Genomic DNA, 26,856 nt, shown 5'->3' with positions numbered 1-26,856 from the left:
GAGAAATTTTAGGAAATACATCTTGACATTACTGCTGCTGTGCTTTAACGATATCCTATATATGTCTATACATAATAGTTCACAGTTTCAGAGTTCATACTTCATGGACAATAAAAGCCTATTAAATAACCATCTTCTTGGAGATATGTTATTTTTGTCAAGAATATTCATTTATTGGTTATTAGTTTAAGTAGGCTCTGTTTAAATGTTTCTGTAGTTTGGTTCAGGCTACAAGGGTCTTGGCCATAATTGTACTGACAGCTGTGGATCCAGTAATCCATTTGTATAAAAATCAAAGTATTACTCACAACCTTAAAGCTGGAAATTGATAAAATGGTAGACTAGCATTTAAACCTGGAAGTCAGAGAAAGAGAGAAAAAAATGTTTATTTATAAGGGTATATAAACATTTATACGCTTAAATGAATTTTAAATATGATTCATACTGTGATGTGTGGAGTGATGGTAGCTTCAGAAATAAAATAAAATTAAAAAACCCAACAAAAACCCCTCTTAACTATGGATTCAGCTGTATTCTAGTCTTACAGAATTATTCAGATATTTTTCCTGCTGTGAATATGTGTAGAATTTGCTACATAGATTTGGCCAATTTGTAGGGAAAATAGTTTTGTGTTAGGTTTAGTAGCCTGTGACTTCCATAGCCAAAGAGTATGGCTGTCAGGTAGAGTAGCTGCTGGTACATATGGCATGAGTGGGACCAACAAGGTGTGCCGACCCTTGCTAGTGTATTTGCCTGAGAAGTTGAGAGGAGTTTGTACTGGTAAGGAAGGCACTATTATTTGGCACTCCAACGAAGAGCATTTTACACACATTCAGTTTGTCACTGAACAGGAAGGAAATGGAAATGCATTGAATTAAGTGTAATAGGCTCAGAAAAGCATTTGCAGTAGTGCAGTATCTGCGCTGTGGTCACCCTTGGCTGATGGCTCCACTTTGCTGATGGAGAAGCCCGCTGTTGCAGCTCCCTCTCTTCTGCAAGCTGTGATGAATTGTTGCCACAGAGAAGCTATGACACTTTCTGCTGGGCTGCTGGTGGAGAACAGGGACCTCTCCATTTCCCCAGTGGTGACTTGTTCGATCTTCATACTCCCCAGAAGTACATCATTATGAGAGCATCCAAATAGCTCTCGTGGATCTTGTCCATAGTTCTGCCTTTGTTTGATTCAAACTTACTTGTCTGTGTAGTAGGCATATGTATAAACCCAAATTAGTCATATACTTCCATGTATCTCTAAAACATGCTGTCAGCAAGGCCATGCAATAAAGCCATATCATAATTAATTCCCTTTGATATGTAGCGACTCTTTCCCCACATAAAACAGAGATGGTTAGATGACAAGTAACAGCGTATGCTGCAAAAAGATCTTTCTTTTGAAAGATGTTTGCATAATGTATGATTTTGCTTTTGTTCTGATACAGTAAGTTAAGATGCAGACCCAGGTAACGTACAGTGCAGTGGAGCAATATGGAATCTGACAGTAGAAACTGAGGGGGTTCCTGCCAGGGCCCAGTAAGATGCAAAATAGGATTGGGGCAACCGAGGATATGGAGAGAAAGAAGGGTGAATTCAGGGCACGTATAATCCTCATCATGGTAGGGCACAGCTTTCTACAGACTCATTTTCACGTGGTCAATGCTTTCATAAAATAATAGGGCAGAGGTCACAAATTCATTTGTGTAAACAGATAAGCTTGAGCCCTGTGTAAGAAAGTGAAAACTACAGAACAAGTGTGTGGTCAGCAGCCCCCATGAAGTTGAACTTGCCACACACAGAAACCATGTCGAATGCCCTGTAGCAAGTAATACACTGACAAGGAATGATTTTATTTATTTATTTATTTTTTTCAGGAGTCTTAGGTTATTCTTTGCTCTAATATAAACTTATAAAGGGCTTGAAGGAAAAAGGGGAAGAAGGCCATCTTCTGTCAGACAGCCCTACACTTTAGATAATGCCCCATTTGTTCTTGGCAGGTTCTTCTTCCGCAGCCGTGAGAAAGGTTGCCTTATCTGTCACATACATACCTTGTGTTGGAGCTCTAAAGAGTGAATTGCAGTGAAGGTAGGCTTGTTGTCGAGTTTCAGTTCTTTTTCAGGTGATGGCACATATGTCTTGTTACCCTCTGCTGAAGAGGAAATTGAAACAATCCTTTCCTTTCAAATACGTTGCCGAAAATGTAGTTCAACACTGAGAAGATGGTATCATGGGCTGCTGCTTCTGGCGTCCCAGTGATTCCAGGTTATATTTTCACAGTTCAGAAATAAGAATAGGGGTTATGTTTTCCTTCTCTTTTTCCTGTCTGAAATGCAACTTCAGACTGGATTTTAAATGCAGCCAGGCTTCTTACACATAATGTGCTGATTAGGACACCAGCAGTTAATGCTGAGCACACTGTACAAGCCAGAACAAGCCACCTGTTTTTTCTAAGCTGCATTGGCTCTAAGTTTTAAATGTATGCGTCTAATATAAGTACTGACATGCTCAAAACATATCTGCTTCATAGATTTGGAGTCAAGTTACTTAATCACCATTTTTAATGACATGTTTTACAGGCAACCTCACTTGCATAGTAATCTACCTTCTTCAACTCCCAGTGATTTGAGTAAAATCTGAACTGCTTAGGAAGAAATGAAAGGATCCATGAATTGTTTGGGATAAATATATTTATTCACTGGATAAATAGTGTTTGGGATTCCAGTGTGCTCGGTCTTGTCACAGGTTCCATTAATGCTTTTTGTAATAGGCAGAAGATGGGAAGAGGAGATAATAGTTCTAAAAAAAAAAAGGAAACAAAAAAGACCTAAAAAACCCCCAAACAACTCATGTTCAAGGTTTCCAGAAAGACAGCACTTCTAGTACAGGTGCAGTTAGCCGCAAAGTTGCAGTTCTGTCAGAAGACTCTATTGTTTTGGGTTGGGGTGGACAGGAAGGAACTAGGCAGTCAAGCCACCATTTTTACAAACACCATCTGCTGTAGGAGAGTTTTCCTCATATAGATTTACTGGGAAATCCTTCTTGATCCTTCTCCCCTAGTACTGATGATATGCTCGCTCATGTGCTTGGGTGTGTCTGGATTCCCCGCAGCACTGGGTTGGCTTGCCCTGTTAACAAGGCAGGCGAGGGTGCCGGAAGTCATGCTGAGGTCATCTCTTGTCCGTGTCTCCAGCTCTGTGCTCTGCAGCTGCCTGGCACTGACCTGGCACCCAGAGGAGTCAGTCTGTAATGGAATGGTACCTGTGTTCTTGTGCAGGCTACCTTTTTAAATTATACATTAATTCTTCAAAGCACTTCTGCTATTGTAAAGCAGACTTTGTAGTGCACGTGAGTCTTGAGGAGACAGTTTTTCCTTGTAATGTGAAACCTTTAAAGGTGTTTTGGGCTCACAGTGCTGCAGAAGAACGTGTTTTCAAATTTAGTCTGTCAGTGGTGAAAACAATGACTTAAGGAAAAATAGGACAGAAAACTTTTATCCACTATTAGTGTGCATCACCTAAACTTCACATGCAATTTGCCTAATAGTATTTATTTTTAGATACAAGTCTTTATAAATAGCTACAAGATATTGACATCATGATAATTAAAATGTTGACTTTTGTAAATAAGTATGTTAGGGAATAATTTGAATGTTTATAATTGACAAATTTTGTTTCAGGCTTTAAAAAAAAATAAATCAGATTTAATACAAAGGTTCATACAAAGAGATATGATTTTCACGTACTCAAATGGGTCAATGCTATGTCTAGGTACCTATACATATGTATACATGTAGACATATACACATAGATGACGAGCTGCCTTCTCTGAGACTAGAGGCATTTATTTTCCTTGAAGCCTGGAATCTGGAATTAAAACTAACTTGTATTTGTCATCTTGGAAGATGAAAATATGCTGCAACGTGCAGATGGAACATGTGCATATACTATAGTGCTTATGGAAACAAACAGCTATGCTTGTAATACAGTTTTGCATCTATTCTTTCCTGTCCTATGCTTTTTTTCTCTTTCAATTACAGACAATGTTTCCATGTTGAATAAAAAAATAATAAATATACTGGACCAAATAGTGTGTTACCTTGCTGTTTTATGTGTGTAGTGGTAATTATAGTAACCCTTGGTGTCCTCAATGTCTCTCCATTTGACTGTCCATATTATTGGCAGTACATTATTAAAGACCTATTTATGAGTAATAGAAGTTGTATTGCTATTATAAATTCTGTTTTATAGATGACCATAAAGTATTTTCAGAATTCCTGCTTTCTTTCAACAACATGTTCAAAAACCATTTCCTCTTTTTTTCCTTATGGGGGAAAAAAAAAAAGGTACTTGTCCAAGGAGCCAAGGAGAAGGAAGACAATTTTCAGTCTTAGTTTCCTGAAAAAATTAAATCTACGTCATAGTAAGATGAGGCTGGAATTAACCTAAGGAACAAAAAGTCTAGTCTTATCTGATATCAGGAGACTGCTTTAATACATTTCAGGTGCTGATCTTGCCTCATCTTCAAACTGTCTGAATTTGTCTTACACACTCCTGTGGAAAACTATATTCCCCCAAGACTGATTTTGAGTAATTCTGCATCATTTCCCTCTCGCTCAGCTTCAGTTTAACACCACTGGTTGTCTCTTGTCTGGCCTTTTTTACACCTGCTGTTCAAATCTTGTACTGTTCCCACTTTATTTTTTAAGCTATTAACTTGGCAATGTCATCTGATAATGGGTTAAATGCCCGATGGAATTCCAGATATATTAGATCTGCATTTTCTTTTTTTACTCTTTGAGAGAAATTTACCATTTTATGTGCTGTGTGAAACCTTAATAAAATCAAGTGCATTTATTTCTTCTCCTGTTGACCATTACAGTTCGAATTACTGGTGAATTTTTAACTTTGGAAGTCAGCCTGGGCTTGAGTTGTGGTTGGTTTAGTTTCTTTCCCCCTTTCTTAAATAGGTACAATACTTTGTAATGTCTGTTGAGAAAGTTCCATCCCCAGCTTGACAGATTAATAAAATCTGTGGTTATCATAGTTATTTCAGTTTTGGACTGGAGATTATATACTTCATCATGGGATGTAGAGTATACTGTATTCTTTGAATTCTCCTTACCATGATCCCTCATAATTTTTGGCTCTAAATAGATCACTTTTATTCCAGTCCCATCCTAACTGCAACGTTGTCCTGTATTGCAGTCAAAACTAAGTTGTCCTGTACAATTTTGTGTTGAACTATATTGTTAAACACAAAAAATTGTTGTAATCGTTTGACCACTAGAAATTCTGAAAATTTTCTTTATCAGTGGATCTTTTCATGTATTCTTTATAGAATTTTCCCTTACTCATTATATTCTTTAAAATGGAAAAACATTAAGATCTGGACACAATGTTTAACAATTGGAGACTGGTAATACCTCCCAACCAGCGCTCGCCAACCCTGCTTTGAGCAGGGGCTTGATCTAGATGATTGGGAGTAAAAGTCTGTCTCTGCTTTTGACACTGACTGCCCTTAAGCTAACTTGTAAATACTGTTCTTCCTCAAAATGGCCACAGAACACATTGCGTTCTTAATTGTTTTCAACTATGAGCTTTAGCGTTTCTATTCTATACTGGGATAAATTAATTTTGGCAAGTCCAGAGCAGATTTTATGTGATTGATATTCAGGGAGGAAAAAAAAATCCGTCTCCTCTCTTTTCATATTAGCTCTGTTTTGTCAGTGAAAACAGATTTAGCTTTTGATTGGACTATTTCTGAGATGCACTGAACATGTAATATAAAAATCTCAATTTTACAATCAGCTTTTAAATCTAGATTAAGATATTTAAAGAGAAAGAAGTTGCAGAGTTAGCAAAAGGATGGGATAACTCAGTTGAGAACCCCTCAAAATTTAATTTAGTGTAATTAGATAAAAGAAAGCTAAAATAAATGCAAAGCTGGTAACTATTATTCTATGTATATGTAATATTTCTGATGATGGCACATGTGATTAGGATGGGCATGGAGGGAAAAGTATTACTTAGTGGCATGAGCTGTAGTGAAAACTAACTGGATTCTGGATCTACCAGCCGTGGGGAAGAAAGAATTTTAATGAATTGTTTTGAACAAGTGATGTAGAGGCATCCTAGAGAGGGATTTGCATAGGTGGCCAAGAACTTAATTTTCCTATGGTTCAGGAACCTTTTCACCAAAACAAAGGGCTTTTAAAAAGTTGTATCTGCCAATGTAAAGCTCAGCTAGTTACTTGAGATCTGTGTTTCATTTCCCTTGTCTGCTTTTTCAGCAGAGTCAGCAGGGAAAATTAGTGCTTTTATTTAACCTCATGCAGTTTAACATTTTTCTGCATAATTATACAGACTTTCCAGAAAGTACTGGATAGCCCCTTGGGCAGAATGAAGATCAATGCCCTATCTTAACACTTTAAAGTGTTACAATTTTTCTAACTTGAAATGCTTTGAGGACTGCAATAGGTAGAATTTTTATCAAGCAAGCCATCTCAGTAGTTGAATTCTATTGAGAGGTTCTGAGATACGACCTCAGTGCTACCATAAGTGATAGACTAACTGGTCTCTTAAATTTTTACAAGTGATAAAAGTATATAGCTAAGCCTCCTGTATTTCTTTTGAATGCAACATGAGAACCTGTAATATTTGTGTAGTCACTTCTCCAGTATATTAGGGCCAGATTTTCATCGGAAAATTTTTAATGATTAAGTAACAAGTAGCTTTCACTACTGGTCCAATTTACTCTCTGCTTTCGTCTCCCCAGTTTGTGGAGAGAAAGATGGTCTTTTTGGCAGTTTAAAGGAACAATAATATGGAAATTCAGGAGTATGCTTTTGTTTTTAATGAATATTAGTGGGATTGCCCAAAACAGGAGTGAGAGAGCCAAAGTACAACAAGGTTTAGGAAACAAATCTGCCATTCAGCTGTAGCAAAATCAGCTTCATGCCACTAGGTGCAGACAAGGAATTTGGTACTTTGTTTCAATATGCAGACAGTGAGGAATAGATAGGTTATGGAAAAGCCAAATGGAAGAAGGAAGTCATGAGTGGAACTTCCATGATCGACTGAGCACTTGCCTTTTGATTTGATCTGATTTTCAGTCTCACTCTTGCTACTAGTGCAGCCCTTCATGGTTTACCTGGCTGGCAGACCTTAAAGTACAAATCAATGCACACAGGATCAGGAAATCACATTCCCAAAGTGCTCTTGCAAAGTTTTAACTCAGTATTGAAATGTGTAGATTATGTGCATATACCAAGATGAAAAGATTCAATATTTAACTATCTTGTGAAACTTCATGTTCTTGATGTAGAGTATATTTAACTAGAAAGGTGATTTCATCCTTTTGTTTTTGTTGTCAAGTAACTTCCACAACATTTTATATTGTAATATTCTGCTAAGAATAAAGATTCAAAATATTATTGCTCTCAGTATTACTAGTATGTTATCTGGAAGATCATTTTCTTCAAGCTTCTACAAAGATATCCTTTTACTCTTTAGGAATATTTTCTTTAATGCCTACATGCTATTTTTAAAAGTAGAATTATAATGTATTTCTTACATCTGTCTTCAGCAAATGTGTGACTTATGAGCCTGGTTTTACATGCATAATATCTCCTGTGTTGTATTTCTTTAGTCACTGGTAGGCAATGAATAATGGAACAAATATTATTTTCTTAAGGAACTGATTCTCGTTTTCCCCTCTGAGCCTTAGTGGTGGAAAAAGCCAGAATAAAAAGACTATGCGCTTACAGCAAAGCCCCAAATCTGTCTAAAGGTTACATTTATTTTTTGTCAGCTTGCATTAATACTATTTTAGTCATTTTCGGTAATGAATGTGTGATTAAAGGTTATTCATATAGCTAAATAGCTGTTATTACCATGTGCCATTTTAGTTACTTGGATAATTTGTCAACTCTGTATACAAACAGACAGTTTACAAATAAGAATTTTCACTCCCATAGTTAAAATCATAAATCAATAACAATTGTTCAGGGGTTGATCCAGCTGCTTATCACCCACCTAATAGGCCAAATTACCTTTACATTCATCCAGCATTTTAGGTTAGAAAGTAGTTCTCTGCTGCCTTTACATTCATCCTCTGAAATGTAAATTTAAGACTCATCATTTCTTGCATACATGATTCTTGGTACTGTCTGCTTCTAGAACAACTGAGTTTCTCCATTGCTCAGTGTTTCTGGTGGTACAAGGTATTAATTTATGCAGTTGTGTGTATACTACTTCATGTAACAATCACCAAGTTGCCAACATCACAGATTAAGATTCTTTCAAATACAGAGCTGGAGGGACCATCCTGGGATGTAGTCCAGTTCCTCGAAGCTGAAACTAACATCAGCTCTTTCTAATAAACTTACCAAACAGCCTTCTAAGAGCAGGTATGGTTTCACCACCTCAACTCAAATTGGATGGGGATGGCTGCTTCCATTATGTTTTAGTACATTTTTTAAATTACCAGCAAAAATTTCAACGACCACTTTGAACCTGTTTGTTCTTGTCCCACCTGTATGCTTCCTCCGATTATTTATTTTTCTCCTGTCGCTTAACCTTGCTACATTATAAAAGCCAGTTGTGCTCCCTTCTCAGACTTCAGTGATCTCATCTAAGCTCGCCAAACTCTTCTAACTTTATCTTTTATCAGTTTTTATTTTCTCTCTTAAAAAATGAGAATTAACTAAAATTCTGAACAGCAGAATACTGAAGGAGTCTCCTGCATGCCTTGCTACAACATTATGTCCAGGACAGTACTTTGAAGTTAGCCCAGCTTTAAGTGGGGACTGAACCAAATGATGCCCAGAGGTAATTCCAACCTAAATTATTCTATGATTATTCCTCCTTCATCTCAACAGAAAATAATTTGTTCAACACATCTATTAAACTTGGCTTTTTAAATGTACACCTCAAATCATTGACTGAATCTTCCCTTAAAAAGGATCAACAAAATCTTTGCTGCTCCCTGGAGAACCTTGTCCTGTTTCATGGCAATATTTCATGTCCACACATCTGGTGGAGAATACAGAAATAAAAGACAACATGTAGAAATGTAAAGTAGAAATTTCTACATGTAAGGTAGAAATTATGACCACGCAGTCTGTTCAGTGCCAAAATTCAGACCATATATTAACATAAAGAATATTCTTTGTTAGTTACAGGGGACTTCCTGACACTATGTCGGCACAGTAGGAGTTTGCTCCTGGCCCAAACAGGCATAAGCTGCAGGAAAGGGAGTAGCAAAATCATCAGCTAAGTAAAAAGAAGAAACATCCTGGCTCTGTGTTTTCTTCTGTAGGAAGGGAGAAGGATCGGAAAGAAAAGGAGTTGTTTACATGGAAAGAGGCAAAGGTGAAGAGCCCTGAAGGGGTTTCTTGGAAGAAGCTGAGTGAAGCTAATGTGAAGAGGCTGTAGGGGAGAGGAACTGGGAAGGGCTGTGATGTGTGATTTCACACAGTGACAGGCTATGTGTGTGTTGGGAGTTTCCTGTGTGGAATGCGCTTTCTTCAAGGTAGAGGCCGTCTGGCTTCTGTCTGCATCACTTCCCTAAGGAAGTGCTGAAGTTGAAAGGAATCGTCCCTCAAAACCTAGAGAAAATCACTTTCTTATTAGTTATCAAGGACAACACAGAACAAATATTGTATCTGAAATAGTCATATAAAAGTGTGGTCATGCTTAAAATAATTTACCTAAAACGATGGTCAGCATGAGGCACTTGGCATGATCTGCATGTTAAGGATTAAGTCTTCTGCAGAAGGAGTATCCTTGTGCACTTTGTCTGTAATGAGAAGATGAGGAGTTTCATGTTACTAGTGTGGTTTTACCTGGTCTAGCAGTTAGCTATCCCAGGAAGAAATATTGCAGTATCTTCATGTACAGAAGTGGGTTTCCTTAAAGGAATTTTATTTATACTGCACCATATTTCTTTAGAAATTAATGTTCTGGGACCAAAGACCAGAACCAAAAAGGTACTGAAAAAGTGTGTTGTAATGCTTATTTTTACGTGACTGTCTCCGTGCATCCATGCTTTGGGTCGAGTTCCTATAGGGCTTATACAATGCATAGGGAACTATGTGCCTCAGAACAGAATGGATCTCAATTCACTGAGTGTTTCTTACCCAACATCAAAATGTTGGGCAGGATGTTTAAGGTACCTTACATGAAATTCAGTCTTGCCTCTGGATCTTCAGTAGCTTTTTCTGCTCCACTGGGAAACTGTCTTTCCTCCTGTGGTGTTACTGTCCTGCACCCTTGCACCTCTGAAGCCATCTTTCAAAACTTGGTGCGAAGAGAAGGTAGCTGTGGTGGCGTCTTTTACAATGGAGTTCCTTAACTAAAATACTGTGTTGTTTTCTATACAGGATTGAGGTTTCACAGGAAAGATAGGGAATAGCCTGATGATTACACTCAACTTGGATATTGCTTTGATTTCTCACAAGTGAATAAAACAGGATTGTATCTATTTCTATCACATTGTGCACAAGTGCTTTAATAACTGAACTAAGTTCTTAAGGGTAAGAGGGAGGAGGGAAAGAAGAAACTAGACATTTTATCTTTCAGGGTGTTGTTTTCTTTAAAGCTTGACAATTGTTACCGAATTTTCTGTGCAATGCTGTCTATAAGGCTTGTTTGAAGAATACAGTTTTACAGGTACTGATAGGCTGCATTGTGATGTAGGCACCAAACTGCTCAGTTGCCTCAAGGCAGAGATGATTCCACCTCTCCACTATTGCATTCCTCTAATCTGCAATTTCTGATTTATTTCTTGAGCACTTAAGTTCCTTCCAAATACTATTTTAGATGCTTGTTTGGTTTGGATCAGTTCCAAATATCACCACTGGGGCTGAAGAAATATGATAGTACACTACTATCTAAACTGCTACTCTGTGGAGAAGCGGCAAAATTTAAAGGAGGCTGAGGGGCAACCTCATTGCTCTCTTACAGCTTCCAGAGGAGGGGAAGTGGAGAGGGAGGTTGCTGATCTCTTCTCCCTGGTATCCAGCAATAGGATGCATGGGAACGGTTCAAAGCTGCACCAGGAGAGGTTTAGACTGGACATTAGGAAGCATTTCTTTACGGAGAGGGAGGTCAAACACTGGAACAGGCTTCCTAGAGAGGTGGTCGATGCCCCAAGCCTGTCAGTATTTAAGAGGCATTTGGACAATGCCCTTAACAGCATGCTTTAACTTGGTCAGTCCTGAATTGGTCAGGCAGTTGGACTAGATGATCATTGTAGGTCTCTTCCAACTGAAATAGCCTGGTCTGGTCTGATCTATTCTATTCTATTCTACTCTATTCTAAATGTGCTCCTGTTGAGGTAGTTCAGTTTTGGAAGTGAGGTCCTTTCTCAAATAAAAATAGCTTTGAAGCAAACAGGAAGGACTAACATTATTACCTTAATAGAAATCTAGCCCTGAACTAAGTCCTTCTTTTTGTAAACCATCATCCTTTTACTTAATTAATTAATAAAGGGAAATTACAAAATGAAGTAATTTTATTTGATTTTAGCTTCTCTAAATAAGAATGAAAGAATGGTTGTATTGATTCAGAGTTAGGGTCTATCTAGCCCAGTATCCTGTCTGGGATACATAGGGGCCAGAAATGGACACCAAGGGAAGAGTGAGAATAGGGCAATCATATAATACTTGTTTCCCTAATGCTGTCATTGCTTCCAAGTTTAAAGTTAAATAAAATATAACGAGTATTTGCATGTGTTACCCTGCAAATTCTTTTCCTTGGAATAGTAGAGCTTCGGAGGCTTCCGCTGTGAAAGGTTTCTCTGTCTTCACTGTCACACCGGTAAATATCTGCAGAACTGAAACTAAAGGAAACTGGCTGGTATTGCAAGCTACGTAGCATGTGTTTTGTTTCTAGGTGGCTAAGTTCAATCAAAACTTCAGTAAATGTTTTTGGGGGGTTAGTATGTGTGAAATTAATTCAGTCAAAAAAAAAAAATTACTATAGTTGATACTCTTGTCGACCATTTCAGGAGTGATGGTCAAAAACTACAGGGAAACTGTATTATGGTCTCTCCGTTAAATAGCAGCCTTTGCTGCCCGCTTTGCAAGCACCGAAGGAACACTCTGTGTGGAATTCACGACTGCTACTGGCTTTCTGTGCATGCTCTGTACTTAAATAGTGCTCTTAGCAGTGTAGCACACTGAACTTTAAATCACATTTAAATAAGAATAAATAGAACAGTTATTATTAAGCACAATAAGTATAGGAAAATTGGATATAAATATGACTGGAGCAGTTAAAAAGTTGCTTTTAAAGGAAAATCATGTCTGCAAGCTTCTGCAAGCATTAAATGCAGAGGAAAGCATTGATCTTGGGACCTTTTTGAAAATTTGTCTGCAAATATTTCCCTGCATCATTGGAAAGAAGTACAAAACATTCATAGCACAGCCACTAAGTTCTGCTATTGATTTTGTGAAACCTAGGGAATAACAATAATTTGGGAAAAAAAATAGACAATTCCCTTTCCCTGTAGGAACTTGTAGCAAGGCCTTTCTAATACAGGTGGGAATTAACCACCTGAATGGTTTTCTGGCATCTACAGCTAAGAACTTTGTAATAATTTTAAAAGTCAGTTTGAAATTCACAGGGTACAAAAGAGCAGCCGTCAGTAAAAAATGTGTGGATTTGTGGGGGGTGTTGTTTCTTTATTTTGGTTTGTTGTGGTTTTTTACGTTTTCCAGGATCATTGTAGGTGATTGAATTAGGTTTGTTGGAACATCAAAAGGACTTCTTGATATGGTAGCCAAGTTGATACCACAGCGGACTAATAGAGTGTGATTAAATATTTGAGAGAGGTTACTGTGTCACAGCTATAGACGTGACTACCGAAGTCAGAGATTTTGATGTAATTGTAAATTGGACAACAAAAAAATTGCACTTGGGGGTTGATCTTTTCTATGGCAATTTATTGAGGGGTTGGTACTTTTTCACGCGGTTATTTAATGTAAAATGTATTCTTAGGTCTTTTTTTCCCCCCTGATATTTGATACTAAAGATTGTTTACTATTTTGCAGATAACCTGAAGTCTACTGCTGATTTAAAATCTGCTTCTCCTTTGCTTTAGATGGAATATTAGTTTCTCAACCTCCTCACTTTTTGTGAAATGCTTCTGAATCTTTTTTCTTCCACCTTCCACAACCAGAACAGCAATTTAAAAACCAGTGAGACAGTATCTGCCTGTAGTTATATACAGCAATGTTTGTGTGGCTCCATTGCAGAAATAATTGAAAAGATCATGTGCTGATACAACTCCTTGTAAAAATCCCTCCATAGCTGTTCTATAGCAGTGTTAGATACAATTGCATGAATTGTTTTAGAAAACAATAAAATATTTTTGTGTAGCAGATAGCTATAGCACTTTCTCCAAAAATGAGTGACAACTGTAAACTGAATGGCTTCACAGAAAGAAGAGGGACACAAACATTTCTTGCATAATTAAAGGAATGCAAAAGTGTGAGTTTGCCCTGGCAGCCTGTGTGCAGGCTCCGTGATAAATCAAGAGGTGTGCCAGAAAGAGTGAATGAAAGAAGACCTATCCCTTCCCAGCAGGAAATGCGTTTCTTTGCCACAGTGTTCTTTTAAGGAGCAGTAAGGCACAGGACTTGAATAACCAAATCATAAGGCCCGATGTGCATGTCCACTGATGTATATTGGTGCACAGGATAAGAAAAATTAATTTCTGCAGGCTGCATGATAAATACTATGCTAGGAGAAGTGTGTACAGTGTGGTGACCTCCTTCTTGCACTGGATAGTTCAGAAGCTATCAAGAGGAATTCATCTGAAGGGAGTCAGGTCTCACATTAGGCCATGCGATGTCTAAAACTAAACCCAAGCGATTCTGCAAGTACCACTGTGACCAGGTAGTGTGCAAAATGCGTGTGTGGGGCTGTGGGTCTGATGTGAGTTGCCTTTGCCCCACCATTGTCCCTGCTGCCAGGGCCACAGGCACACTCCCAACTTCTAGGAGTTCAGCTGAGTTCCAAGGTGCCCTTGCTGCTCCCCGGCACCTGCTTTGAAAGCGAATCCTTGGGTGTTTGTACAGGCCCTATGGCAATGCTGTCTGAGGATGTCTCAGGCAGTTTTTCTTCTGCCAAAGTGCTCAACAGCCTTCCCCACCTCTGGGTTACCTCCCATGAGGGTTCTGGTTACTTTTATAGAGACGTGGCTTGTGAGCATGGTCCAGGAAAGTAGTATTTTGGTATCACTTTGAGCATTCATTTGTATGCCACCAAAACTGCTTTTAACTCCCGTAAATTGTGGGGAGAGGCGTTTGATGGTCATATGTAGCTCGCCTTGTTCTGGTGCTAGCTGTTGTGGGACAGTACCGTTGTCTCCACAGAGCCCATCTTGTCATGCTGGGTTCCTGTCAAGTCCATCTTGAAGAGGACACCCACTCTTGTTTAGCTTTGCTTGAGATACAGGGAAAAATAATGAAGGCTCCCAAAGGCCTGATTTGTTGCTTGTTTATAGACATACTGCAGCTCAGAGTGGGATTTTTCTATCCAAGCCTGAAAAGGGATAAACTTGATGTAAACAAATTGCTGGTAATAGTCAGACATCCTTTGCTGACTGTAGAAACTCTGCATTTTTGCAATGCATTGTGCTTCTGATCTTTCCACGTTGTGTAGAGACAGGTAGAGTTCCCCGAGTGCTCTATTCATGTGATGTTCCCCAAAACGAGCTCCCTGCAGCATGCTATGTTCATTTGCCTTTCGTCCTCCTAGCATGCAAGGTCACACATAGAAGGTTTCTCACTACTTCAGTGCTTTTATTATGTGTGTGCAGAAATGGGAACACGTGAGTTCACTTGGAATCAAGATGACCACTCTGTGGATATTTTCTTTGCTCATTCTTGCCTAGGGAGGTAAAACAACTTTTACTGGAATATTTCCTTGCATAGGTGGTTATTAAAGGTAAAGTTTTAGGCACAGTATAGTGTGTCCTTACAGAAGATAGGCTCATTAGCTTCAAGATGAACATCCAGAACTAAACACATGACAATATTCTTTTTTTGTTTGGTTTGGGTTTGTTGGTTGGTTGGTTGGTTGGTTTTTAGTATTATCTTCTCATTCTTAAGTTATTCTGCTTCCCTGGGATTTTCCTTCATTAAATCCTATTTTCCAAAGACAATATAAGTATAGAAGAATCAAAGTTTTGTATAGTTGAATGGTGACACAGGATTCTTTATATCACTCAAATAGAATTAAGTAGAATGGTCATCTTATTTGTACTAGAACATCTGAAGTGGATGTAGGATGCAATGACTACCAATAATGAGAGAAGAGTACAGCAAATAAATCATAATTATTCTTCTGGGTTTGGGTTAAGGGAGGTAATAATTATACCTGCCTGAGTTCTCAGCTCATTAATATTTTATGCTACTATTTTCTAATACTATACTAATGTAATTCTGGTTAAAATCTCCCTCCTCCCTCCTCGAACTCTAAGTTTGGCGCAGGATTCCATTGTTCAGAACTTCTCAATAAAGTATTCTATTGCTCAGCTTCCTCAGTTGAAGTTGGTAGAGTTTGCAAACTTATACAATGAGGCATAGGAATATGCAGAAAAGTGGTTGATAATGAATGTAAAACCTTTTCTTTAGAAAAACTGTAAAGCAGAAAGCTTTATTTTGCTGAACATGCTGAAAAATTTATTAGGGGGAATACTTCTGTTAATTTTTTTTTGTCTTTTCATGTATTTGATGTGAGTATACAGTCAATTGTACTGATCGCTTGTGAAGCTGGAAAACACCTAAAAGAAAAGCACAAAAAAAAAGCACTTTTATTCACTCAAGCAGATTTGGCATAGTTGTGTGACAGCCTAAAGGCTCCCTGCACAGACACGTCAGGTTGCTTCAGTCAGGAATCCTTTTCAGGCCAAAAGCAGGAAAAGCTCATTTAAAAAAAAAAAAGAAAAAAAAAAAAGGTAAAAAAAAAAAAAAGCTGCGTATCTAAATTTGAACTATGTCAAATTCTAATAAGATTTTTCTAGGGAAACCCTTTATGTATTTGACTGCAAGACTGAGGCATCGGTTTGTAACCAAGAAATGGCAACTGTAACATGCAACTATATTGGACTGTTCAAAAGCTAAAGAACATGAATTTAACTAGGGAAAACAGCACTCTCTTCATACCAGAATATATTGATGTCCTTGTAGAAGAAAATACACTTTTAATATAGAATCATAGAATCATTTAAGTTGGAAAAGACCCTTAAGATCATCGAGTCCAACCGTTAACCTAGCACTGCCAAGTCCACCACTACACCATGTCCCTAAGCGGCACGTCAACACGTCTTTTAAATACCTCCAGGGATGGTGACTCAACCATTTCCCTAGGCAGCCTGTTCCATATTCCATAGGTTGAATAAGAAGGTAGCATTAGCATAAAAATTTTGATGGTGAATCTGTTACCTTGACTATGAAAGTTACAGTATTTATTAAAAGACCATTACAGTAGTTGTGAGGAGAAGCCTGACTAAAACTGGAAAAGCCAAAATATAGTCAAAATTTATTGCAATCCTTTTTTAGACCTTCCCATCTAAGATTTCTTAAGGTGAATACATTAAAATGTTTCTTTGGAAGTCAGACTAGTGATATTAGGGATCACTACTAATCAGCCACTAGTGATTTGTTTAATACTATCTGTACTATGCCAATAATTAACTTCTACATTTTACACAAATTTACTGCTTAAAAAGGGCTAAGCTGGAATTCCTGGAAATGATAATTCACATTTTATGCATGGACATGATTTTCTTTTCTCACTGATTTGGATGAGGTGGCACAGTCTTTTACATCAGTGTGTTCTTGCCAGCAACATTTAGTAATTCATTCTGCCAGCAAGAATGCCACCTGAGATATTACATTTTTTTCTGTCTTTTGAGGTGGTATCTATCACATAGAAATCTGGATACTGGAAGAGGGACTGTATAGTGGAAAGTAATATATTGCTTATTATGGATGATGCGAATTCCAGAAAGGCAGATCGCTCTCAAATCCCAGTATATCAGCTGAAGCTGCAGTTGTTTAGTGATTTTGAAAATCAGGGAAAAGGAATTTCAAATTGGAAAAAGTAGTATTTCAAAAAGAGCCACTGTCCCTAGTCACCACCCACTAGGGCTCCATATGAAAAGGTAATTTAAAGTAAAGTAATTTCTTCCATTTTAGCATTTTGCCATTATTATTTGCCAGAGGACTCTTGACTATGTTGATCTTCAATATTGTTAACTTCAGTGGACTTGAATGCAAGCATTTCAGTTGAGTGTCTCATTGAAGGGCTAGCTTCTTAATCTACGAAATCTCACTACAGTGAGTCAATATAAACCACAGATGGTAGATATTTGGAAATAGATGGTGATGTATAGATTGGAATTTGTCAGGTTAACACTTTTGATACCAGCTAGAATGAAAAGTTGTCCTTTTAGAACTATTTATATGTGAATTAGGCAATTATCCTTTTTTTTTAACACTATCAAATCTGATAAATAATTAACCCAAGTTCTTTTCCTGTAAAAAGAGACCTCCAAAAAGAAGCATTTAATTTAATTTACATTATTCTTGTTCAGAACATAGATACTAGGAGCTGTACTCACATATTCATAAGAGATCCAGCATCTGTTGGGAAAAGGGAAAACAATTCAAGATGTAAAATCCATTTACTCATTAAAAAGAGCATTAATCAGAAAGAAGTAAATCTATAGTTTGAAAAGTTAAAATAATTTCTGTCTTTGTTTTTTTTTACCAATGGATGCAACAGATGATTTTGTTCTCCCCTATAAATATCTTGTAAAAACGTACAGATAAATGTTTTAATCATGACTATAATAATCAGTTCACTGTTATCAAAAGAATGATTATTACTGAATAACTTCAATCCTTTTTGTATTCTTGGCATGTGAGGAAGGCCTATATTGAAGCATAAACAGATCATGCCTTGGAGGAAAGTGTACTCATTGCCTAGTAAAATAGATCATTCATTTCATCATTCACTTGAATATATCATTGACTTCATAGAAAAAACTCTACCTAACCCATCCTCTAGTGTGCATTCTCATTATTTTAAAATTAAGATCTTCCATTGCTTAAGTGCTTGTACATAGAAACACAAACACATCTAAATTTACCCTCTTGCGTAGGCCAATTGAATTAACTTAGCTGCACATTTGAATAATATGAAAATGCACAAAATGATCAATAGAACCGGGAATCATAGTCGTAATTTTGTTTTGAAATCACATGTAACTGTTCACTTGAAAAAGCAATTTATAACTGTCTATAAAAATGGAAAATCAGACAAATAGAAGGATCCAAAAAAGTTGCAAAATGTTAATGTTTTTGCTTTGAAATAGTGTAATTTGTATATCAAGACTAAGGGAGCAGTTTCTATATGTATGTTTTAAATGACTTAATTAAGAAGTGAAGATGCTTTCCCTCCTGCTGAATGAATGCTGTGCAAGTCATTCATTTAAAAAATACGTAAAATAATACTTGATATACTTTTACTAAGTTATTTATCCTTAAGTCAGTTCCTTTATTCTTATATCAGTTCCTTCAGAATAGATTTAGATCTGAATATTAATGGAACACTACTGGATCATTTCATTAAAAATTAACACTTTTTTTTTTTCTCTTTTCAGTTCAACAGAAGAGCAGTTTCACTGGCAAACACAAGGTAATGTACTTATCTACATATATGTATTACACTATTCTCTCCCAGAATTATCATATTTCCGAAAGAAAATGGAGGGGAAAACAACATTTATTTATGCAATATTTTTTTCATTGCTGGTGTGTGAAACCCCTGCTTAAGAACTGGCAAAATTTGGCAAAAGTTATTAGGGTTGACAAAAAGAACACAAGACTAATGCAGAGTTTTGAGAGAGGGCATTGCTAAATGTGTCTCTAATTTTTTTAAGATTAGATCTGAACTTTCTCATTTTGCTTTTATTAATCCAAGGCCATGCTTTAGAAGGATGGCATCATTTTCAATATGGCCAGCCTCCTCTGAATATGTGATCTTGGTGTGTTCTCCATTCCTTCATCAGCTGTAAATGCTTAGTCACATGTAACTGGTTTTAGCTTTTGTCTTGTAACTGGTTTTACCTTTTGCCTTTCTTTTACATTTTTATGTTGTTAATTTTATTACAGATGGTCAGAAGGATATAGAAGATGAGCTCACCACTGGTCTGGAGCTGGTGGACTCCTGTATTAGGTCACTGCAGGAATCAGGGATACTCGATCCACAGGATTATTCAGCCAGTGAAAGTAAGTTGCTAGAAATGGGTTTTCTGGCACCCAGACATATTTGTAACTTTTCATGCTTTAAAACGGAATACATATCTTATATAGAGTTTTTCTTGATTATTTTCTGATATCGGCAGAAGACAATGTAGTTGCGAGCAGGCAAACCTCCTTGCCTTTGCAAGTTAATTTTTGGTTTTGTTTGTAATAGAGGGAGTATCACTGCTAGTTTGTTGGGGAGAAAAACAAACGTGAAATGTATTTTAAGGAAAATATTTTGTAATTGCAGTATTGCTGTACGGTACTATAAGGTGATGTCATAAGACTTCAGCATCGCCACTTAGTTTCAAGCAGCACTTTTTCAGTATGCAAAAGTAATAAAACCAAACATAGCATGGGACTGTGAGTAATCCTGACGTCTCTTTGTAACCGCTTGGCTAGGTAGCTGGTACTCCTTAAGACTAAAATTTTCCGATGGATACACAGACAGAAATAGTTAGGTGAACTTTTTAAAGATGATGCAGAGAATGGCAGCTGTAGCAAGAAAGCTGAAGTATTTTCTCAGAGGTTGGCTCACTGATTATTTAGCAGACATTCTGTTTACAGAATTGTGCAGTGAGTAGATAGATCCTCTGCTAGGACCAGCTGTTGGGGGAAGTGAATCAAGGCTAAACAACAGCAAAAGTGAACGAGGGACACGCCACTCAATGTATTTGTAGAGCAGATGTCTACAAACGCTTGTGCTCATGAGTCACATACACTAAGACAAAGTTTTCCAATAGGTTAACAGGTCTTTTATCAGATGTAGCACTAGATATTGAAAAAGCAGGTTAATTCCCTATTTTCCTTTCCTTTTCCTCCTATCTGATACTCTGTACCCATCTGCCACAATATATACCCACTTGCATTTCACTCCTACTGCAGCTCCTGGCACTACCTTGGCTATTCAGTTTTCTCTAGTATTCCCCTACATCTCCTTCCCTCTGCTCAGTTGAGACATTTTTGTCTTTTTCAATTCCCTGCTGCCCAGTACCCTCTGACTGAGTCATGTCTTTCGAGGTGGCTGCCCAAATTCAGCTTTCTCAAAACCAAAGGGGATGATCTCCCCTTCATCTGGAAAGGCTAATGGAGTGTGGCAGCCACCTTCTGCAAAGCATCTCTAGCAATGACGAGTCATCACCTGAAATGTGGTCATCAGGTGACAGAAGGAAGGCATTGCAAATTGAATGCAGAATTTTAATTTGTCAGAACATTTTTCATTATTTTAAAACAAGATTTGCAGTAAAGTTCACAGGTGACAATCCTGGGACAGTAGAAAATTTGTCACTTTTCATGTGCACAAGATTTCTGGGCCAACAATGTCACTAACACTTTTGTTAAGATGTTGCTTGATCTGAACACAATCTGTGTGATTAACATCTGTTAAGATGTTGCTTGGTCTGAACAAAATTGGGAAAACTTGGTGAAACAATGTAAGCCCTTATAATTTGCCCTGTTTTTTTCTTCCTTTGGGGGTGAGGAGAAACAGATTAAATGACTAGCATGATAAAGATTGCCTTCAAAATGTGATTAAATAGAAAAATTAAACTGGGTAGTCGGCAATAGAGGAGATTGGGGGCAGGGAGGTGCTAGCTTGTATGGGAAACTGGCTGAAGAGATAGAAACTAAGAAAAAATGTTAGGGAAAGATGAAGACAGTAGATGGAGAGAAGTCTGGGTATATGAAGAAAATTAGTACTAAAGTTAATTTCTGGGGAGTATTGCAAAAAGGTAAAACACAAATAACAATGTAGATAGATGGGAAGGAGAATAAGGAACGTGAGGAAATGGAAAACAGTGATGGAGAAGAGGAGCAATATAGATGGATTGTGTGGGGGACCAGCAGGGGAGGAACTGAGATTTGTTAAAGCAGGAGGTCCAGTCAGAAAGTTGAAAACTGAATTTGCTTGGTTGGATGGTTTGTTCGTGGGATCAGGAGTTAGGTGCAAAGAGAGGGAACAACAGGGTGATGAGAATGACATTCGAGAAAGGAAAGAGTGATAGAGCTGTGGACAGGACAATAGCTGTCCCTAAGAAACATAGCTTTGGAGAGAACAGGCAGGTGCATGTGTTCACAAGGGAGCAGGCTTCCCCACAGAGCTGCAAGCTTGATCTTCTTCATTGTCAGGAAATATTTGTGAAGCATTTTGTCACAGTGCCCCATACTCCTGTGCTCCAGGCCCACCTCATAATGAAACTAGATTGCTATTTGCCATTTATGGTTTTAATTAAGAATCAGATATATATGCCAAAGCTAACAGTTGCAGCTCTGCTAATCACTCATAAATGCAATTAAGATGACATATACTGGGTTTTATTTCTGGTTTGGGCGTCTTTTTTCAATTTACAGTAAAATATCATGAACACATCAGACAACTAAAATGTTACTGTGTTTACAAAGTCAAAAGTACCAAAGTCAAGGCTGTCTGTACAACATAATTTGAATTTTTTATGACTGCATTATAAAACAATTATTATCATGCCCTGTTTTGTACATTTTCTGTCCATGCCTCATTTACCCCAAAGCCAAGGCTCAGATTGCGCAGCATACTAGAGGGAGATTTCGTCTGGAGCGCTTCTGACTTCTCTAAGCAATGAGTAGAACACACTTACTAAATGAAAACAAAAATCTCGTATTTGACAGTTCAGCTTTGCACTTGAAGTTTAATTGTATCCCTCCTTCATGTCCTAAAGTTCTGATGTTATAGTTGTGGAATCTTTCAAAGAATCTTCTACTGATACTTAGTTTTAGGGGTTCCAGTTAGTTTGCAGGTGTGCTGAGATCAAACAGCTGTAATGGGACACTGTGGAAGCACAGTCTCAAAAATATGAAGCGTGATATAAATGGAAGTTTAGAACTCACTCTGAAGTGTCTCACACACAGCATTTGTCTTTCATAGACGCTTTTGTTCTTAATTCCTTCAATCTCCAAATAGGAAATGAGATCTATATAAATGTCTCACTTTACAGGTGTTCTAAAAATCATTATTTGTGATGCATTTGAAGTAAACATTGAGTGTCATAGAATAATCCACCAGAGTGCTATTTTTTTTTCCTTTGTGTTGGACATTTTTCAATGAAGGCCTGAGGTCATGCACTAAAAAATGAGGCAACTACGAAACACTGAATACTTTTTCATTGTGTGCACTGACTGTTGAACAAGGAAGGAGGGGAAGAGCGATGATTCAGAAAAGGCAACTTAGTCTGGCATTTCCTAACTTTTGAGCTCTTAACTTCACAATTTTAGTTATGTTTACTTCTGCAGTTTGACTGCATAGCTGTATTTTAAGTAACAAGACGGACTCTGAGGAGAGCATTTCCAGCCTGCCATGGCAGTCCTAGTCTAGTTGAGGCAGATTTTTTAAAATCATCATATGAAAGCCTGCCCAGGGATGTGACCACAGCTTCTTTTTCTGAACCGTGTGCGTTTAGTCTAACGAGTTAATCTATCAGTAGCTCTGCCTTTGTAGAGGATTAGTGCATCTGTAGTCAGAATCTTTACAATTCGTTTTCACACACTCTGATTCTCTGAGAATTAGTATTAAAAAGTTGTCACATAGCAGGCAGCTGTTATAATACTCTAAATCCCAAACATCACTTCACATGTGCTATTCCTTTAGTAGCAAATAAAAGCCATGGAAAAAGGCTAATGGGACAAGTCACATGAAAGGGGCTTACACAGGGAGGGGTTCTGTGTTGCTAATAGAGATGCTTGCTAATTATCTTTACTGAGTGTGAATCAGCAAATAAAGAAAAAATATATAAAGCTTTTATTAATTTGGCGAAATGCAAGCAGAGCAATCACTGTTTTAAAAGTAATTATTATCAAAGACGGGCAGACTCATAACTGCTGCGTGCTCTCATGCAAGTTTTCTGTGGTTGCGCTGAGACTGGGACAAGTTTATATGCATCTGAGGGGAACTCTTGCACTGTTGCCCATTTCTTTCTTCTGTCCCAACTCAGTATAAATTGACTTCCCAAAACCATGTGTTTCCAGTTACAAGTGAACAAGTAAAAAGTAAGGAGACTTCCAGAATTACGCAAGAAGCTGCAGCTGAGTTAAGACCTGAACCTGCATCTCCGTGGTCCAGTTCCCCTGTACTGCAGTGATTTCTCTTTCTCTTTATAGATCTGTCACCACTGTGTCACTCCAGTTTACATCAAACATGATCCGACATAGTTTCTGTAGAGTCAGAGGGGAGTTCAGCCTGTCCTAAGTGTTTGTGGGGATGTCACCAGCAGAACGACAGTGGTGCATGCATTCCTCCAGTCCCTGAGGGTGGACAGGTAGAGGCTGCTGCTAGTGGCAGTAGCCATTAGCTATGGAGTGTCCTAGGGCCCAGCCTGGTCCGTCAGTGTCACTGTGAGGGCACTTGATCTGTCCTCCTCCCTGCTGTATATCGCTGTAACACCCACTGTGGCAGCACGGAGCTGACTGCAGAGCTGGCTGCTCCTCTCTGAAACTATTTCTTCCCTCTACCATTATCTCCTTCTAATGGGAACTCAAAAATATTGCTTTTGCACAAATGAAGATAAATAACTTTCACTTTAAATAGGATCAGGGGAAAGACCAGACATGTGAGAGCCAAGCTAATTGCATATAAGACACTGTAGATGAGTCATGGGAGAGGGATGGGAATGCACACTAAGTGTAGGACCTGAAATCACTGGGGAAGGAAATGCAGGGGAGCGAAATTTAGTTCAGGACAGAGATAATACTAGGGATGTTTCAGACAGACATAAGACACAGGAGTACTGAATAGTGACTGTAGCTCAGGAAAGGTATTTTCATGGCAGAATTGGTTAATTTAGTGGAGAAAGACATGAAAAAAACATTTTGTGAGGGCTGAGTATGTATTGTGGAGACCAAAAATTAGTATTTCAGATTAGAAAGCTTGGAAAGATGGGTGATGAAGGAAAGATGACACTTTTTTCCTCCCCTTCCCATCACTGCACCACTGTCTCAAAATCACACAACTACTTCACATTCATTCCTTTTACTACCTAATCAGTATACCTCCTTTTTTGGTTTTGTTTGTTTGTTTGTTTTCTTCTTGTTTTTTCCCACATTACACTTAAGAACAATTGAAAAGGTAGAAAGCTTCATGGAAAGAAGGAGAGTAAACACAGATATACAACTCTCTGAATGAAGAAGGGTAATTGCTGAGGAGGTTTGTCATTAAGGCTTGATAAGGTCACAGTCTGGCCTGCAGATAAGTGGGAAAGGTCCTGATGAACTGCCTGAGGCCCCCAGATGTCCATCCTGTGACACAGAGAAACTGGAGCCCTCTGAGCAATCATTAAGGACCAAACTACCTTTTCCTGGCAATGTTTGTAAATTTGCATTTTACAGATGGGCAGTGTAAGAGTGAGATAAATGTGGAACGAGAGGAATATATTGGTCCTGTATTTCCTTCCTTCCTACTAGTTCCCCTGTGCACCTATCCCTGTGAGTCATTAGCATGCCACATCGGAGGACTGCCATGATAGAACCATTTCTTAGATAATCAGCTGAAGCTCATTGAATCCTTACAGACTACGTTGAATCCTTACAGGCTACAGTGGTGGAGACAGGCAACGGTTACTCCCTCTGTCATGGCATTAGTAAAATGAGGGTTAGACAGGCTGCTGAGATTACTGAGCAAATCCATTGGCACTTTCTTCCTAACTTAAACCACAGGCTCAAATGTCTCCTAATCCAGAAGTCTCTAATTTTAATTTAAGTTATCTATACTTAAATCTTTCATGCTATTTCCTTTGCTTCAGTCTCCACAAAATGAGCATAAGACCGGTCTTAAAAGGATTATGGGGCAGATTTATGGAGCTTTTGGTGTTTAAGTTTCTGACTGAAACGGAATCGTTTCACTATTTTTCACTTGCTTAATCACTTCATGTGACAACCCTGCTTCTTTGCTCTCTAAATCAATACCACAGACTGCAGCCACAGCATTCTTGTTGACATGGATCAGAAAACCTCTTGGATCAGTCTTCCAGTTGTCTGATGTTTTTAAAATGCTACATTTTAAATTTCAATTTAAAAATACATGGTTTATATTGGAATTGCACTTTTTCCCACTTGCCATTGCCAGTACTCCAGACAATTTTTTTCCCCAAATTTTCTGAATATATATTTATTTATATCTGTGACCCTGTTGTCTTGGTGCTCAGGATTAATTACAGAATTCAGCACACTGATAAGGGAATAAATACAATGTAGATTAAATAACACTGTCTTCTTGGCTAATGCCATTTCAGAGTGCACTTCACTGAAGCTACATGTTGACAGAAATGCAGGCAGTTAAGGATGTCTCAGTCCTACTGGGGAAGAAAAAGCATGGCTCACCACTGAGGACTCAATGCCACAATATATTAACTCTTTTAGTCACTTGAAACTATTTGCTCAAAATGCAGCAGAAATGGGTAGTAGTACCATTTAGATGTTGGTTCTTTTCCTCTGAAGAATGACTTATGTTACAAGAACAGATTATTTTTATCACATGAAATTACACATAGCTGTTGTATTAGACAGATGTGGTTTTCACTTAAATACCCCATCTAATTCTGAGGCTAAAAAGATGGGCTAAGCTCTTATTTTATTCTCTTAATTCAGTTTTGCTTCAGCAATTTTTTACAATAAGAGAGATCTTCCTTACTCAGTGTGAAAGCAGATGTCCCAGTTTGAAAGAGCACTCCTTGTTCAACCTTTATGATTTTCATCTTTTATCAGCTGCTTTATTCATAGATATCAAAAATGGATTGAAACAAAAAGGCACTATTTACACAATGAATGTGTAAAAGGATGTGTGTTTATGTGTTTTCCATCCCATAGCTCTTCCTTTGTGAAATTGCCACCTGTCAGATGGCTGACATGCTCAATGAGATGAAATTTGGCATCAGTAGACCTCATGATTCATTGATAGATGAAGTTATTTCCATTTCATTATCTGCTCTGAGAGCCAGGGCGATCCAGCTGAGTCATTCTTTGTGCACACAAAGGAGGTGTTCTTGTGGGATCTCCTGGTAAACATACACACTAATAAAATCATGTGCTCTTTGAGTACGTTTCAGAACTGAAAAACACCTAGGAAGTGTGCATGCCTCTCTTTCATTTTAGGATTGGAGTCTTTGGAGTAGGAGTGGCAGAAGTGCATAACACGGGTCACGCCACCTTTCTTTCTGCTGCATTAATGGAAACCTGGCAGTTGTCTGACTCAACAGTTCTTAGCTCCAAATAAATCTCTCAGACTATGAGGTCTGAGGAAATTTTGATTTATTGATGAAACTTCTGTCAGTATTGTAATATATTCAGGGTAAATATTTATGGTTGGGAATTTTGGATGCCTCTCCCTATTCCATCCATCTCTTCTAATACAAGCCTTTTCAATATCTTGGCTTCAAAACTTTGGGGTTTCAAAGTCATCTTTGCCCAATTTGTAATGGGGTAAATCTTCTGAAAGGTGGACGCCTTTTGTTAAAGGGTGGTCTCACAGTTACTCATTGTATGTTCTCACAGACAAAGTTGTACAGAAATTGTCTTAACTG

General features: G+C 37.9%; 1 protein-coding gene across 1 annotated transcript in view; it reads left to right on the top strand.

Annotated features, from left to right (window-relative positions):
• CTNND2 (catenin delta 2) overlaps nt 1-26,856 on the top strand; it is a 565,782-nt gene that overhangs the window by 213,352 nt on the left and 325,574 nt on the right. The window contains exons 3-4 of the mRNA XM_072851353.1: nt 18,673-18,707; nt 19,184-19,300. Coding sequence (XP_072707454.1) covers nt 18,673-18,707; nt 19,184-19,300 — 152 coding nt within the window. The remainder of the gene's footprint in view (nt 1-18,672; nt 18,708-19,183; nt 19,301-26,856) is intronic.

The sequence above is a fragment of the Ciconia boyciana genome, chromosome 2, assembly GCF_034638445.1.
Source record: "Ciconia boyciana chromosome 2, ASM3463844v1, whole genome shotgun sequence".
In the NCBI taxonomy this organism is placed as follows: Eukaryota; Metazoa; Chordata; class Aves; order Ciconiiformes; family Ciconiidae; genus Ciconia; species Ciconia boyciana.
The sequence above is the reverse complement of the archived record's forward strand: the minus strand, read 5'-3'. Positions and strand labels throughout refer to the sequence as shown.